The sequence below is a fragment of the Gastrolobium bilobum genome, unplaced genomic scaffold, assembly GCF_033153095.1.
Source record: "Gastrolobium bilobum isolate Gb01-03AN ecotype WA unplaced genomic scaffold, APGP_CSIRO_Gbil_v1 utg8625, whole genome shotgun sequence".
Lineage (NCBI taxonomy): Eukaryota > Viridiplantae > Streptophyta > Magnoliopsida > Fabales > Fabaceae > Gastrolobium > Gastrolobium bilobum.
In genome coordinates, this window is record NW_026898080.1 from 191,024 (window position 1) to 208,577 (window position 17,554).

General features: G+C 41.2%; 1 protein-coding gene across 6 annotated transcripts; it reads left to right on the forward strand.

The window, feature by feature from the left end:
• Positions 1-117: 117 nt before the first annotated feature.
• LOC133312738 (mitochondrial ATP-independent inner membrane protease subunit 1a-like) lies at positions 118-7,138 on the forward strand. Of its 6 annotated transcripts, none has more exons than XM_061513989.1 (5): positions 118-342; positions 432-659; positions 1,682-1,792; positions 2,332-2,387; positions 6,760-7,138. In XM_061513989.1, the coding sequence occupies exons 1-4, from the start codon at positions 214-216 to the stop codon at positions 2,368-2,370; spliced, it is 507 nt and encodes a 168-aa protein (XP_061369973.1). In that variant the 5' UTR covers positions 118-213; the 3' UTR covers positions 2,371-2,387; positions 6,760-7,138. The 6 variants fall into 6 exon arrangements, 5 of the variants coding, with proteins under 5 accessions (XP_061369973.1, XP_061369972.1, XP_061369974.1 ...); XM_061513988.1 differs by having other exon boundaries at positions 6,778-7,138; XM_061513990.1 differs by lacking the exon at positions 6,760-7,138 and adding an exon at positions 2,737-3,185.
• The last annotated feature ends 10,416 nt before the right edge of the window (positions 7,139-17,554 follow it).

The following is a 17,554-nucleotide window of genomic DNA, read 5'->3' on the forward strand; positions in this document are numbered from 1 at the left end:
GTTTAAATTAAAAACAAAAAATTCTTATAAAGATTATTTTTCTTTAATATAAAAAGTATTTAGACATTCTTGATTCTTACACCTTACTTCCAATAAATTGCAGAAAGACAGGTTTTTCCTTCTTTTCTTTTTGTGCCGAGAAAAAACGGTGTAATTACAGTTTATAGACTTCGAAAGAGAAACACACGGTTACACACAGACGGCGAGAGAGAGATGAGGTTTATGAGATACATAGCACAATGGAAAAGCGCTGCGAAGGAAGCGTTGGATCGCACAGCTATCACAGCGAAGTTCCTATGCTGTCTTCACTTCACCAACAACTACCTCTGCTCCCTAACTCACGTATTCCATACAAAGATTCCAACTTTATTCTTCTTCTTCGTGCTTTTTTAATACCCTTTTGACTTAATTGCAGAATCCCCTGCTTGCAGGTCTATGGGCCTAGCATGCTCCCCACCCTCAATCTCGCCGGCGACGTCGTTATCGCCGAACATCTCTCTCCGCGGCTCGGGAACCTCGATCATGGAGACTTGGTTCTCGTTCGGTCCCCTTTGAACCCTAATCGGAGCTTGACGAAGCGCATTGTGGGCATGGAAGGGGACACTATCACTTACTTTGACCCTTTGCGCGCTGATTCTACTCAAACTCAAATTGCAGTGGTGTGTGTGCTTCATGGTTTGTTCTTCGTTTGCTCTTATTGCAAAATTAATGTGTTATTTTTTGTTTATGAATTTTTAGTATTTTGAAAACATACCTACTTGATAGCTTTTTCATGTTAGATCAGCAAATTTGAGAATTGAACTTATTGCGAAATTATGATAATTTTTTTTTCATGAATTTAGATGAATATTTGTAGTATATTAATATGTAATTGTGAAAAAGTACTCAGTTGATTGTTTTATCATGTTGGATAATAGTAATTAGATTTAGAAGCAGGTGTGAGAATTGCTTTGGTCATGACGTTGAAAGCCTTTGGTTAGTGCGTTTAATTTTATGTTTTATTATAAGATTACTTATATGTTCTGTCCCATTACATGAGTCTTTTAAGCTGCGTATTCAACTGATGTAGCAGAACGAAAATAATGCTTAGAGCGATTTCTTACTTCTTGCATATATATAGAATAGGTAGTACAGTTTCATATCAGGTTTCTTCATATCAGATCATCTGCAAAGTGCCGCATAGCAGCCCTGTATTTTATTTCAAATGAGTCTTGATGGTATGCTTTATCTGTTTTGCCCACTGTGTCATCGTGGTCATTCTTTGGTTACAGTTGTGGTTAAGGATGAGTTATTTGCTTATGATGACTGGTTTTGCTACTTGAAATTTCACTAAGCTTTTGGCTGAGATGATTATTCATTTTTTTTCTTAAATTTGTTATAATGTAATGTTTTTTTAAACGCAATACTTATTTACTCGTGTTTACTATGATCCATGTCATTTTGATCAGAATATCATTCCAATCCAACTCCCTGCTGAGTCTTGACACAAATTAATTGACTTTTTTTAAAATAGTTCATTATTAACTTATTACACAACTATCTTAGTTGTTTCCCATGCTTGGAATTTATGTTTTGCAGGTCGCTTTGCTTTCTCTCTGTTCATTATTTTATTATTATTATTTTTAAATTTCTGTTCATAAGTTTGATTTGTTGCTTAATTTGTTATATCTTTTTTCCACAGGTGCCAAAGGGGCATGTTTGGATTCAAGGGGATAACATATATGCTTCCCATGATTCACGGCATTTTGGTCCTGTTCCATATGGTCTTATACAAGGGAAAGTGTTTTTCCGGGTAATTGTTGTACCTAATACTATATTCTTCTATTTTTTAAGAATTATTTATTAGATTTATTCCTTTATTTTGAGTTCTTTAGGTCTTTACAATGCAATTTATTTCTCTCTAAGTTTCATGTGGTTTATTATTATTTTCCCTAAGAATATAAGAGTGAGATAGGGTTGTAATGATACAATTATATTAATACATTACTTCTAAGTTGTTTTTCTTTCTCGTACATGTACTTGGAAACATCTACTGATTCTATTGCAGCAAGTCTAATTGCATAAAGGAATTGCAGATATTTTGTTGCTGATCTAGAAATCATTCACTAAAATAATTTGATCTATCATTGTAGTGAACACATCATTTGCTGGATGCAAATAGGTCCTTCTAATTAATTAGTTGTGCCTTTTTTATGGTTTACTACTATTGTTTTAATTAATAGAAAAACAAAATTGCATGTTAGTTAAACACTTGTTGGCAAGTGCAAAATTGTTCTATTTGATGACTTTGAATTTTGTGTTAAAGATGTTTCAAATACTGTTTGTTATTAGGTTTGGCCTCTTGATAGCTTTGGACTGCTAGGTCAATGAAGGACCTTGTAATGAAGGTACTGTACTTTCAATTCTGTGTGTTTAAGATGCCTGATTTTGCCATTTGTTGAAAACACATTCCTTTCTGGAAATGGACTTTATAACCTAGACTACGGAAAATTAAGTCTTTCATATGAATTTCTGCTTAATTATTAGAGTTTTATGCCTATGAATGCGGGGGTCTTGTAATGTTTGAATTCTCTACCTCTCTTCTCATTTTGTAAGGCAGAGCATTTATTGCACGTAAATAGACTGTGAATCAGTGTGGGTTATAAAATTTGGTTTGACAAAACATCATCTTATTGTCAATTCCCCCTCCCCCCCATTTTTTGGGAAGATAAGGTTGACTTTACAAGCTTGATCCAGTTACGTACTAGCTGAGGAACTGGAATGTGGAAATATCTTTTGTTCAGGGAGGAATAAGATTTGTGAGTTGTTTTGGAGTTGGAAGGATTTATAGGACAGAGAATGAGTGGGTGACCTCAAAGAAATTGGAGGCAGGAAAGCAAATTTATTGCTATTAATATTTATTAAAAATTTTATGTTGTCGGAAATCAGTGAGTAAAAGATAGTTGTTGGCATACATCAAGAGAAATAAAATTTGGGAGCTGTAACAAGGGTTTAGCCCAGTGGCAATGTGGCCTCATCTTAGTGGGACTGCAGGGTTTTGATCCCTGTCTGGCGCTGCTTATCCCCCTGCCCAAGATATAGAGATAAGTAAAGAAAAGGTGATGAATAATCAAATATGTTAGTGCACAATTGCTTTTTTTTTTTTTTTTTTAAATAATAATAAGGTTGAGTCTGTAATTTCATGACATGGAAACTGATTATCTAATCTCAGTTGATTGTAATTCAGTGGAAATAGAGGCATAAATGAACTCTAACTTGTCTGAACAGAAGCTGTACTTTTATTGGATACCTCAATTTGCAAGATCTTGTTGTAAATGTGTGACAATCTAGCCACTTTTTATATCATAAAATTTCATGCCTGGTACAAAACAGTGTCTTATATAATCTGGGTTAACAAACTTAGCAACCCAAAAAACTTATATAGACCACCAAGTTGATGCTTTCTTATTTACAGTACATGAACAAAGAATTTCAACATCCTACAATGATAGCATACTATTGGCACCAATTTCTTGTCCAAGTTGTAACATCCCCGTCTTGAGCTGGTTCAATTAACATGCATATGATACAAACAGAAACAACAGAAGACTTAACTTACGAAAATACGAGCTAACTTTTTTTTTTTCTAGTTTAATTCGTATTCGACGGAGACAAAAATCGGGCAGAGTAACCTCTATAAATCGGACAACTGGGGATTTTCCAATCTCACTCTCAAGAGTTCCTGATAGACAGTTTACACAGCATCTAAATTCAGAAGTACCAGAAATCTAAATATAATCATATACCCATCCATGGGCGCATGCATAACTTGGCTCCGTGCCACTATATCTAACACCATGCAATTCAACATATAAACATAACTGAATACTACATCGTCATATCAACATGCATGAATACACAAATGTACATGCATCATACTGAAAGACATGTACAAAACATATACAGGCCATATACAAAATAAAGGATCAGACATCATGATCCACAAGATGCTAAAATACTGAATAACATAAATACACTCCAAAATAGTAGTAGCCTACAGCTACTCAAAATCTGGTCCGTCCAAACGCCTCAGCCACGGGTCGCGTCCCTGCCTAGTGTGGGCTCACCGGGAATCTGAGAACCTGAAATGATGTCCCCAGAGAGGGGTGAGATAACAATCTCAATAAGCTCCAGGTTTATAGAGAATTCTCCATACCCATGGCTCACTCCTGCATGAAAGTCAGATACAGAGTATACCAATGCAACATATAACAGATATCATAATAGAACAAAACAGATATACATATCTCATCAGAGGCGTGCGCCGTCATTCCAATGGAGGACCCCAAGCATAATTTAACGCACGTGTTCCCAAGGGAGGACCCCAAGCGGAACCAGAACATGTCAAAGGCGTACATCGTCAATCTCAGGGAAATCCCAAGAAGATATCCGTGTACCATACAATCAATACAGAAATCATATCATAACAAGTCATATCATGTTATCAAATAGCTCTATATGAATGCATTTATACAAAGCATCAAAACAGTCATACAATCCAACCATAGTTCACTAACTATGGTGGAGCACTCAAGCAGGAAAAGACTCCTTAAACATAGAGCTTACCTCTTGAAGCTTTACCAATCCGCTTACTTGTGGTACAAGTTATTTATAAAGCTTCAATAAGATTCCAATTCTTTTCAGTCCCTAGGCACACCTAGAGAAGAATCCACAACAAAATCAATAAAATGATCCTATGCCATGATCCTTACATAAGGCATACATTTTATCGCTTATTTTCGTTTCTTTACGTTTTTTCCAATCCTACGCCAATACACAAGTCAAGACCATTTTATAATCGTTAGCGTTCCCTAAATTAACTAAGTATCCATATGAGAATTTTTAACATAATTCATGCCATTTTTCTTCCTAACGCCGGGGGTACACATAAAGGGCACTAAGATTTCTTTCAACAATTTATAAGTCTTTTCAATTCTTTAACTCATCAATTTCATACATTGGAAAACTACACATTTTATTAAAATAAAATGTAACAAAATCTACACTTAATCCACCTTCTAGGCCGGAATCCAAGGGGAGAAACCAAGGTTTTCTCTTCTTTTTCATTTCATTTTCTTCACTTATTTTTAACAACTTACCCATACATATATATATATCCACTAAGTTCCAATTAAATTTTGGAATGACAAGTTCCTCCAAAGCTTCACAAGGCCGAAACATAAGGGCATATTTCATAGGATTTTTCCTCACTTTTGCATTCTTAATAACTCATCAAATTTCCACTTATTCCAACACATTAAACCTTCCAAATACATGAATTAAAATTTTTCACATCATTCCCTCATTACACTCTCATGGCCGAAACATAGTGGAAGGGAGACATGGGATTTTTTTCAATTTTTTTAAACATGTTAATGTCAACTACTACATTACAAATCATTACCAACACTAACACATCACAACTTTCTAATTTCACTTACAAGATTCCCACCAAAAACACATTTCAAAATCCCAAAACTTAAATAACAAAAATTAAACCATAGAAGTAGAGTTTTGTTACCTTTAATCACCTATCCAAAGCCTAGAGGACATTCACCAATAAAAGCTCCATCTAAAGCTCCATTTTTCACCCTTGATGAATAGTAAACCGAAAAGGGGAAAGGGAAGAGCTCCTCACACAAGCAATTATAGCTCAAATTGATTGGTGGAATGGATTCATTCGGTGGTTTACAATCAATTTCATGTAATAGACTTTTGGATTTGGAGGATTGATGATGGAGAAATCAAACAAAAAGTTTCAAACCCTAACCCCCCCCCCCTTTCTTGATGAGCAACTCGGGTAGGAAGAGAGAGAAGAGAGAATTTTTTGAGTGAATAGTGATCCACTTAAGTGACTAGGATATATAGGCACATGTGGCCTTTTACCGGATGTTTTTCTTTCGCGTATTTTCACTTAAACTGACCCGGAACTAACTTAAAGCTACGGACATATTTTTATTTTTCTGAGGAACAATATTCATAATTCACAATGTGATTCCTGCACCGTTTTTGACGAAATGCACTGTGAATCACTAACTGTAAATCGTTTGCTTACGAATGTTAAAACTTATAAACTTATCATTCGTGGGCCTATTTTGACTTGTATGACATATATTGGACTTTCTTACTCTTATTTCATCAATTATTTGTTTCTGGACTCTACCAGTTCCTTAAACAGCAGTGCAAAATACCCGGTAGAAAAAACTATTAACGAGATTTTCACGGAAGATGTCAGACTATACAAGAATGCAGATCATCCGGCAGAACACACTGTTCATAACCTAGTCATGATTACAGTCAAAATACTCGAAATCACAATCTGAATCTAATTATGGCATTTAAATCTTTAAATTAAATCTCTAATTAAGATTTACCAGTTAGGGTCATTATACAAGTGTTAATTATTGTCTTCTTAGGCTATTTGAATGGAACCAGCTGTTCACATATGTAATGATTTCCTTGCATGAATAGGGAATACAATAATTCCCTGTGTTTTTATCATTTTGTATATTACGGGTTAAAAGTTGGGGTTTTACTATTCTTCTGTCAAAGAAGATAGCATGCTTTTTCTGCGGACTGAAAATTGATGTGGGGTCCATTTAATTTTTTTTTTCTTTCTTGTTTTGGTGGGTCCCATTGCTGGTTTGTGAGTGTAGTTGGAGAGAAAAAATTTCCTATAAAAGGAGATTAATAAACCCCTAAAAGTTGACATCTTTCAAGTGCCAATTTATTGAACAGTGCTTATGGTGAGTCATCGTGTAAAATGCATGAAATTATACTTGGATGGAGCTTCAGTTATTTCCATGAAGATGGCTGGTTGCAAGGAAACACCTGAAGGAGCATGTTCACTTTTGGCATTTTTAACTCCCAGTGTGTAGTATGTATTGCTCCTCAAACTTCGTAAAAAATAGAGTTATATGCACAATTGGTCAGGAATCATGCATTTTACTCATTTTTTTTAGTAAGAAAAAATTTATATGCAGGGTAGACGTAAGTGGAATTTGAGCATAATTACTACGTCAAAAACTAATATAGGGTTATAGGAAATATATACATTTTGGTAGACTCATTTCAATACAATTTCTTTTTGTTGTGACTGTGTGACGTGAATTTTTAAAAAAAATTCTTACTAGGTTAATATTTGTGAGTTTTTTTTTTGTTTTAATTTAAATATTTGTGATTTGAATATTGTGGGATGCAGTCTTGCTTGTACTGCTCTTAGAGGAAAGTTGAATGCTTTGACCAATCTTATAAGTCAAGTGCTATTTTTCTCTAAGTCCATTATTTACATTTTTCACGGTGACTATAGTCTATGAAGCACTGACACTTTAAAAATTCTGACGTGACGTATCCGACACTTTTCGACACTCTTCGACATTCCAACACTTCCCGACACTCTAACACTCGTTATAGAAATTTAAAAAAAGTTTAAAGGTTGCGTTGCGTTGAGTTTTTAGTTTCAACTATTAGATTCATTGGATTACGATTATTATTTTATTGAGTTTAATATAAATATTTGGGATATCTTATGTTTCTTTGCAAAATTTATGAATATTATAAGTTTAGTTTCATTTTTTTGTTAAATTATTGAATATTAAATATAATATACACTATGTAAATTAAAAATATTATTTAATATCAAAACGTGTCGAAATCTAACATTTTTTAGAATAACGTGTCGGAGTGTCGTGTCGTATTGTGTCACGTGTCCCGTGTCGGTATCGGTGCTACATAGACTATAGTATCATCAGAATCGTTTGGAGTCTACAAAATCGGGGAGCATGTTTGAATTCTGTTTTCAAAAGCAGTTTTTGGATTTTTAAAGTAAAAATATAAAAAAAAATTGTTTGATAAGGCTGATTTTGTAAAAATAGTTTTAAATTTTTTGATTGTTTTTAGTTTTGGTTGTTTTTGTTTTTTGTTTTGATTTTTAACTTCTAAAATAAAAAAATACAAAAAATATCTATTTAGTTAACTATTCTATAAAACAGTTTTAAGAAAAAAAAAAAAAAAAACAGAATATAATCAAACAAGAGCACTATGATTTGGCGCACTAAGTGGCTTACGTTGTCAAAAAGCCCCGTAAAGTAAATTTTAAGCCACTCGTATACTTTGTTTCATGTCTCACTGATTGAGCCCTATGACAGATTAACTCATCACCAGATTTATAAACCTTTGCCTTTGCTTAAGTGGTCTGTTATGCAAATAATGATTTACATGCTTTTATCTGGAATGCACACTAATAAATTTGGCATTTTTTTTTAACTTTGTCCCAAAAAATACCAAAGTTAACAAAGGGTGTGAAAATTGTATAATTTTGCGTAAGCCGTCACGATTAATTTGGATCAATGTTCACTTCCACTTAAGTTTGTTTCCTTAGCTATCAGCATTATCTATACACACAAAATCACACACAGTTTTAAATGGCTTGAAAGGAAAGATGAATCTTCCAACGTGAATAATTCGACTCACCGGTTGGGCCTTGCAAGTAAGTTTGAGATAATCGAGTGACGGCATCACATTAGCCGTAGGCATTGTTTATACACAAAAAATCACACAAGATTCTAATTTGCTAGAAAGAAAAGATGAATCTTCCAACTTGAATTTGTTTCTTAGATTCTAAATGGTTGAAAGGAAAGATAAATCTTCCCGAATCCATTTTCGGGTCTTAACTCAAAAATATCATATATATTTTTTTTTCAAAAGGAATTCCAGAAAAGGCTTATGAAAGGATTGATTCAGACTTTCTGAAGACACCCTCTTACTATTTATATGGTTGGTTCTGAGCTGCATCTAATATCTCCTGGAATGGATCCACAACCAGCTGCACATTTTTAATACCACAAGAGCACCCCGAGCACCCAGTGAATCAGTGACAGATATTACTACATTTTTAATATCTTTGTGTTATTCGTAGAAAGACTCGATCACCTAATTGATGTAGCCAAACCAGTTATTCTGAAAAAGGGTTTCCCCTATATATCACCTCTTTTTTGTATATGATCTTCTACGGTTCTCAGAAGCCTCTCTGGACCAAGCCAGAGTAATTGACATTATCCTTAACTACTTTTGTTCATCCTTAAGGCAGAAAGTTAGCAAAGATAAAACTAGAGTTTGGTTGTCAAGAAATGTTAACCACACTCCGTACTCGGGCTAGGGAGATCAGCTAAGCCATGGGTTTCAATCTTACAACAGATTTGAGAAACAAGTGGGGAAAGCATTTTTTAATTCACAGTCTTAGCAGAATTCAAGAGAGTTTTAATTCCTGGAAGCAGACTAGCTTGTCTTTAGCAGGAAGACTCACCATGGCCTAATCTGTCCTAGGAGTTGTTCCCTCTTATGCCATACAAACCAATGTCTTCCACTAAGCACTTGAGATGAAGTGGACAAATTTACCAAGAAATTCTCGTGGAGGTTTACCCAGGAATAGAAAAAACCTCATTTTCTTTTAGTGGAAGAGGTTTGCTGTCCCAAGGAGAAAGGAGGTCTTGGACTTTGCAGAATGAGGGAATTTAATCAAGCCGTCATAATGAATGTTTGTCATGGAGTGTTGGAAAAAAAAGGGATTCCCTGTGGGTGAGAGTGCTGCATAATAAGTAATCTGTAGGGGAGAATCTAATACCTATTATACCGGTTCACATAGCTTATGTCCTCCCTCCACAGTAGGATCAGTCCTCACAGGATATAGTCATCTGAAACCACCCGAATGATGAGACCATTTCTTTAAAGTCAGCCTACTCTCTACTGACTCACAACAATTAGAACCAACCAAGTATGATGTGGAAGTTAGCCTGGAATTAGGATGAAAAACAAAGGATTAAGGGATAAATTAGACCATTTCTTGAATGAGTTTGGTAGTCCTTGTATGTGGTGTGACTTCCCTGATCTACATTTTTATTTACCAAAAGAATAAATTTTAGCAATACAATTGACACAATAAATTATTGATAACATGAAACAAAATCAAACAAAAATTTAATCTGAACACATACTGAGGGATATAATTTAGCTATATAAATGACATCTGTTCTGGATGGCCCAAGTACTGGAGTGACCCAATTACTCAGGCCTAACCCTCAGCTGGCCCAGTTACTCAAGCCCAACCCTCAGCCTTGTTCCGCGTCAGCCCTTAGGGCTGACGCAGACCCTCACGATCTCCAAGATTGCAGCACGTCCAAGAGATACACCAAAATGTCCCACTTCGGGACATCAACCGCTAAAGGCAGTCGCCATAAGCACTGCAAAGGAACCTGCCCCTTTGATCAGTGCTGACATCGCCGGGTGCAGTGGTTGCAGCACTGCCATTGTGGCAGCGCCAACCACGCCTAACACTGCCATCATGGGTGTGCACCCCAAGAAGGGTTGACCCCCACCTCACCAACCCGCATCATCTTCCTTATAAATAGCCCTCAGGGGGCACACTAGAGAGATATCTTTTATGTACTGTTGTTATGTCCATTTACTTCCAAGTCATACTCTTGTTATTTATCTGCCATTGATATCAGCTTGTTACCTCTTGGAACTATACCTTCTAGCCTGGTCTTTACCTCAGCTAGTGGTGTAATCCATATAATAACATTACCCTCAAGGGTACATAGTGGGCTCACAGAACTGAACGGTACATTGACGCCGTCTGTGGGAAACTATAAACTTCTAGTCCCATTCTCCTACCAAAGATCCACAAGACGTGTATTACGTTTTGATAACAAACATGGTTGTCACAACCAGAAGAGCGGAACAAACCAGGGCTGTTACTCCTGACGGTCATGTACAAACAATTCGTTCAAATTCCCCGCCATCGATGCATTCAGCCCCAGCCGAGAGACCCCCCGGCGAGATGCTCCAACCTGTATTACAATCCGTCGGTCCACAAATGCAAGCAGTCGAACCCAGAATAGCACAATTGAATTCTCGCGCACCTATGCGTGAAATGCAAGGGGAAAACTTGGTACAAGACCAACCCCTGCCCCCAGGAGTTCGTTTTGGAATGCCTTTCCACACTATTGCCCCACCGGTCATTCCCGCCCCACGAGCCCATCGCCCACAACCAGCCCAAAGTCTACCAGTCGCCATGCACCACGATTACCGAGCACCAATGGTCACCCCGTTCCCTATGGGACCATACGCCCCTTTCCTTCAACTTTACCCAACTGGTTTTCCTTTCCATGGTTACGCTGCCCAACCCCAGAATCCGGCCATCCCGCTACACCAAGTGTCCTATCAAAACCAAGGTCAACAACCGTATGTCGCCCAACAGCCTTTCAATCACGCCCCGGCCCTCTCCTACTCTGTTGAAGCCCCTCAACCACAAACAGACCGTCCCGCCCGAAACAACAATATACGAGTCACGCCAACTCATACGTCGGGGCGCAACAAACCCCTGAGTGATATCCTCCGGTTAACACCCATACCCCTTGGTTTTAAAGGACCCTCCAATATCGCCACATATGTTGGAGATGCCGATCCTTTTGAATGGATCCAGAAATTTGAGGCAGCAATGACTCTCCATGGTGAAACAGACCTCCTCATGTGCAAGACTTTCCCCACGCTACTTGGGGGGCGAGCTTTAACATGGTACACAACCCTACCAACTGGTAGTATCGCTTCATGGGACGAGTTGGCAAGCAAGTTTCAGTCTCACTTTGCAACCAGTCGCCCGTGCCAAAATCTGTCCACTCTCTAGAAAAAATACGCCAGCAGCCGGGCGAGTCCCTCAGGTCCTTTTTAGACCGCTTTGATAAGGAGGCCCTACAGGTACAAGGCCTGGACCCCAAAGTACAGGTACATATACTTCTTTCGGGCTTGCGACAGGGTGCGTTCGCGTACGAGCTCGCCCGCCATGAGATCACTGACCTGGAAGAAGTCAAGAAGGTGGCCCAAGAGTACATGTGAATCGAAGAGTACAAAGGCAGCCGAGTTGATGACGCCCACAGTCAAGAAAAGGCAGTCAGTAAACAGAAGAACCAAATGGAAGAAAGTAAGAAAGGAAACAAACCGGCCAAATATTCAAACCGCCCTTCTGGGCGCGACACATCAGGTCGTCAGACACACGTCGTCCTACAAACGGAGTACAAGGAAGAATCCAAGAGCACCCAGCAGCCTCAGAACCCGCCTAAAGAAAACATCATGTACTGCAAGTTCCATCGCAGCAACGGTCACAACACTGAGCAGTGCAGGCACCTCAAAGACGAAATTGATGAACTCATCAAAGGCGGAGCGCAGAGGCGAAGAGGAGACGACACACGCCCTTCTGGAACAGGAAGGCGATATCGTGAGCGCAGCAAATCGCCTGAAAGAAGAAGAACGAATCAATCTGGCTCTAGACCCTTCTACAACCGTGACAGGAGAGAGGATTCCCCCAGGAATCGCAGAGTGCAAGCAAGCCCAAACCGCAGAGGGAGGCGTGAAGAAGTGGACGAAGACTCAGCCGCGGTGAAGCACGGAGTGATAAACATGATTTCAGGCGGACTGAGCGGAGGAGGAGAGACAGCGAACGCCAGAAAGAAACACTTGAAGCAGTGTCTGGCGGTCGCTGGCAAAGTCATTAGCAAAACAAAGAACAACCCTGGTCGAACCAGACCTCAAATTGTTTGGGACAGCAGCGATTTGGGCGATGTCCTCCCTGGACATGACGATCCACTCGTCATTCAAGCTATAATCGCCAACGTCGGCGTTAATCGCGCTTTTATTGACCACGGCAGCTCAGCCGACATTTTGTTTTTACCATGCTTTAAAGCGTTAGGATTTACTGTTGATAGTTTAACTCCTGTTACAGGTGAACTCTCAGGTTTCAATGCTACCACCACAAAGCCACTGGGAGTGATTACCTTGCGACTTTCCCTTGGAACGCCGCCCACCTCACGATCCGCAGACATCCAGTTTTTGGTGCTCGACACCCCATCAGCTTACAACGCCATTCTTGGTAGAAGGATGTTCGCTGCCTTCGAGGCAAGCATCTCACACCCCACTTGGCAATGAAGTTCGTTGCCCATGACAACAAAGTCGCCACGGTGCGGGGAGACCAGACGATAGCCCGAAGCTGCTACAACATATCCTTGCGGCCAATAGCCAAAGCTAGTTTCAATGATGAAAGGGCGCCCAAACAGAGGGTGACCTCGCCAGTCGAAAGAAATCCAGGCGAGGATACAAAGGAGCATGACCAATGTTTTTTGGTAGAATTTGATGCCAGAGATGATCCGCGCGTGGAACATGACAGACCCACGCCTGATGGGGCGTTGGAACATGTTGTATTAGGAGATGCGGATCATCAAACAACAACCATCGGGGCCACCATCGACCCCGAAATGAAATGCAAGTTAATCAAGTTGCTCAAGGATAACAAAGATTTGTTCGCATGGAAGCCTTCCGACATGCCGGGTATCAATCTAGACGTTTGCTGCCACCAGAAAAAGTGAAAATTCGGTCCCAAAGCCAAGCCAGTCGCCCAGAAAAAGTGGAAATTCGGTCCCGACCGCCAGAGGGTGATTGATGAAGAAGTCAAAAGGCTCCACGCCGCCGGGTTCATCAGGGAAATCAAGTACACAACTTGGTTATCCAACCCAGTATTGGTTAAAAAACCAAACGGCGCATGGAGAATGTGCGTTGACTACACCGACCTAACAAAGTCTGTCCAAAGGATGCTTACCCTTTTCCTAGCATTGATCAGTTGGTCGACAACGCGTCCGTATTCAAAATACTGTCATTCATGGACGCATATTCAGGTTATAATCAGATTCCGCTTCTTGAAGAAGACCAAGACAAAACGGCGTTCATCACTCAGAACGCCAATTACTGTTATACAATGATGCCCTTCGGTCTAAAGAATGCTGGGGCCACTTACCAAAGGATGATGAATGAAGTATTCAGAGACCTGATTGGCAATTGCATCGAAGTATACATCGATGACATGATCGCTAAATCAAGAACGTCGGAACAACATTTGACTGACCTACAATGAGTATTTGAAAGACTCAGAAAATTCAACATGCGTTTGAATCCCAGCAAATGCGCCTTCGGAGTTCCCGCGGGCAAATTCCTAGGATTTATGCTCACTGAGCGAGGCATTGAGGTCAATCCTGATAAGTGCAAGGCGGTGATTGAAATGCGAAGCCCACAAACAATTAAGGAAGTTCAGCAACTGACAGGAAGGTTAGTAGCTCTCACTCGTTTTTTGGCCAATTCGGCTCACAAATTGCTCCCTCTCTTTGGCTTACTCATAAAAGGAACCGCCTTTCGGTGGTCAGAAGAATGTTAGAACGCCTTCCAGGAATTCAAAAGGGCGCTCTCTTGCCCACCGGTACTCGCCAAACCAGACGATGGAGAAATGCTGTATTTGTATCTTGCCGTAGGTACCGAGGCGATCAGTACAGCCCTTGTCAAAGAAACAAAGGAAGGACAAAAGCCTATCTATTTCATTAGTAAGGTTCTACAAGGAGCAGAGCTTCGATACCAACATGTGGAAAAGGTAGCTTTAACGCTTATCTTTGCCGCGCGGCGTTTAAGACCGTACTTCCAGTGCCATCCAATCACCGTCAGGACCAACCAACCAATTCGCCAAGTCCTGCACAAACCTGACTTGGCTGGAAGGATGATGTCGTGGGCGATCGAGCTGTCCGAGTATCAGATCACCTATGAGCCTAGAACTGCCATCAAAGCTCAAGCACTCACTGACTTCATTGCAGAAATGACGCAACTTTCCCCGCCCAATAACTAAGCCATGGGAACGCCGTTATCAGAAGTGTGGAAACTATACGTAGATGGCTCGTCAAACGCCAAAGGCTCCGGTGCAGGGATGATAATAGAAAATCCGGATGGCGTGGCTATCGAACATTCTTTATCATTTGACTTCAACACCACAAATAACCAGGTGGAATATGAGGCCATGATAGCTGGTCTGATCCAAGCAAAGGAAATGGGGGCCCAACGCCTCAAAGTCTTTAGTGACTCCCAGCTGGTGACATTTCAGATCTCCGGCGAGTACCAAGCCAAAGGACCACTGATGTGCAAATACTTAGAAAAAGTCAGAGAGCTAATTGGAGGTTTTGAAAGTGTCGAGGTGGAACATATCCGGCGTACTGAAAATACCCGGGCGGACATTCTGTCCAAGCTGGCAAGCACTAAAAGCCCAGGCAACAACCGTTCTATAGTCCAGCAGAGTATGCCAAACCCGTGCATAGTCATGAGTATCTCAGAGACAGCCCCTGGAGCCACTGAAGAAACCTGGATCACGCCCATTGTCAATTATTTAGCTGAAGGGGCCGTGCCTCCCGACCAGAAAGATGCTAGAAAGATAATTCGTAGAAGCGCCCACTTCTGCATAGTACAAGGGCGGTTGTACAAGCGTGGACTTTCAACCCCACTCCTGAAATGTTTGAATCCCACTGATGTTCCATACGTGTTAGAAGAAATCCATGAAGGAATCAACGGCCATCACATGGGCGGTCACTCACTAGCAAAGAAGGCGTTGAGAGCTGGATTTTATTGGCCAACCATGGAACGTGACGCCCATGAACACGTCAAAAAGTGCGAAAAATGTCAGAGGTTCGCCGACATACATAGAGCACCGCCAGAAGAGTTAACATCAATCACCTCACCATGGCCCTTCTACAAGTGGGGCATCGACATTCTGGGTCCTTTCCCTATGGCAGCTGGGCGGGTTCAATGGCTGATGGTCGCTATCGACTATTTTACCAAGTGGGTAGAAGCAGAACCCTTGGCGACTATAACCTCTCAAAAAGCAAGAAGGTTCTTCTGGAGAAGCATCATTTACCGTTTTGGCATTCCCGGGGAAGTTATCACGGATAACGGCACTCAATTCACCGATGCCAAGTTCCGCGAATTAATGAGCAGCCTGCACATACGACACCACTTTGCTGCCGTAGAACACCCACAATCCAACGGTTTGGTAGAATCAGCCAACAAAATGCTGGGGAAAGGAATTAAAAAGAAGCTTGAAGCACACAAAGGGGCATGGATTGACAATCTTGACAACGTCCTATGGGGGTACAGAACGACCGCCCAGTCATCCACAAAAGAAACTCCGTTCAGGCTGACTTACGGCACTGAAGCCATGATCCCAGTGGAAATCGGTGAACCCTCCTGGCGGCGAGAGCACGTAACCGAGATCGACAACACCCAGAATTTGAAAGAAGCACTGGACCTGCTAGGCGAACTCAGAAGGTCTTCCGCTGAGTCCGATCTCCATTCAAAAGAAAAATCAGCTACTTACTACAATAAGAAGGTTATCCCCCGGAGTTTTCAAGAAAAAGATTTGGTGCTTCGAAGAGCAGACGTTGGAAATAAAAACGCTCGCGAAGGAAAGCTCGCTCCAACATGGGAAGGACCTTACAGGGTAATCAACAAGCTAGGTCATGGAGCCTACTCCCTGGAAACACTAGAAGGAAAGGCGCTACCGAGGGCTTGGAACGCCGATAAGCTCAAAAAGTATTATAGTTAAGTTATCATGTAACAACTCCTGCACTCTTTTCCTTTCCTAGGCTTTTATCCCATAGGGTTTTGCTGGGAAAGGTTTTTAACGAGGCAGAGTTTTGAGCTTCAATAAAAGATCGCCAATTCAATTTAACACTGTCAAAAAATGTGACCAGCTAAGGGACGGTTCTCACCCCCACCACCGTTGGACTGGGATGGTTCTCACCCCCAGCCAACGCCTAACTACGGGACGGTTCTCACCCCCGCCACCGTTGGAATGGGATGGTTCTCCCCCCCAGCCAACGCCTAACTACGGGACGGTTCTCACCCCCGCCACCGTTGGACTGGGATGGTTCTCACCCCCAGCCAACGCCCAACTACGGGACGATTCTCACCCCCGCCATAGTTTGTCTGGGATGGTTCTCACCCGCAGACAACGCCCAACTACGGGACGGTTCTCACCCCCGCCATAGTTTGTCTGGGATGGTTCTCACCCCCAGACAACGCCCAACTGCGGGACGGTTCTCACCCCCGCCATAGTTGGTCTGGGATGGTCCTCACCCCCAGCCAACGCCCAACAAGCGAGATGGTACTCACCCTCGCCGCAGTTGGACTGGGATGGTCCTCACCTCCAGCCAACACCCAACAAGCGAGATGGTACTCACCCTCGCCGCAGTTGGACTGGGATGGTGCTCACCTCTAGCCAACGCCCAACAAGCGAGATGGTTCTCACCCTCGTCGCAGTTGGACTGGGATGGTCCTCACCCCCAGCCAACGCACAACAAGCGAGATGGTACTAACCCTCGCCGCAGTTGGACTGGGATGGTCCTCACCCCCAGCCAACGCCCAACAAGCGAGATGGTACTCACCCTCGCCGCAGTTGGACTGGGATGGTCCTCACCCCCAGCCAACGCCCAACAAGCGAGATGGTACTCACCCTCGCCGCAGTTGGACTGGGATGGTCCTCACCCCCAGCCAACGCCCTTAAATCAGGCTTAATTCACAGGAAAAGAGGTAAGAAAAATAAGCGATTCTTTAGATAAAGCGTGAAAAATGACAAAGGCAAAGGAAATCCACTCGTTGATAT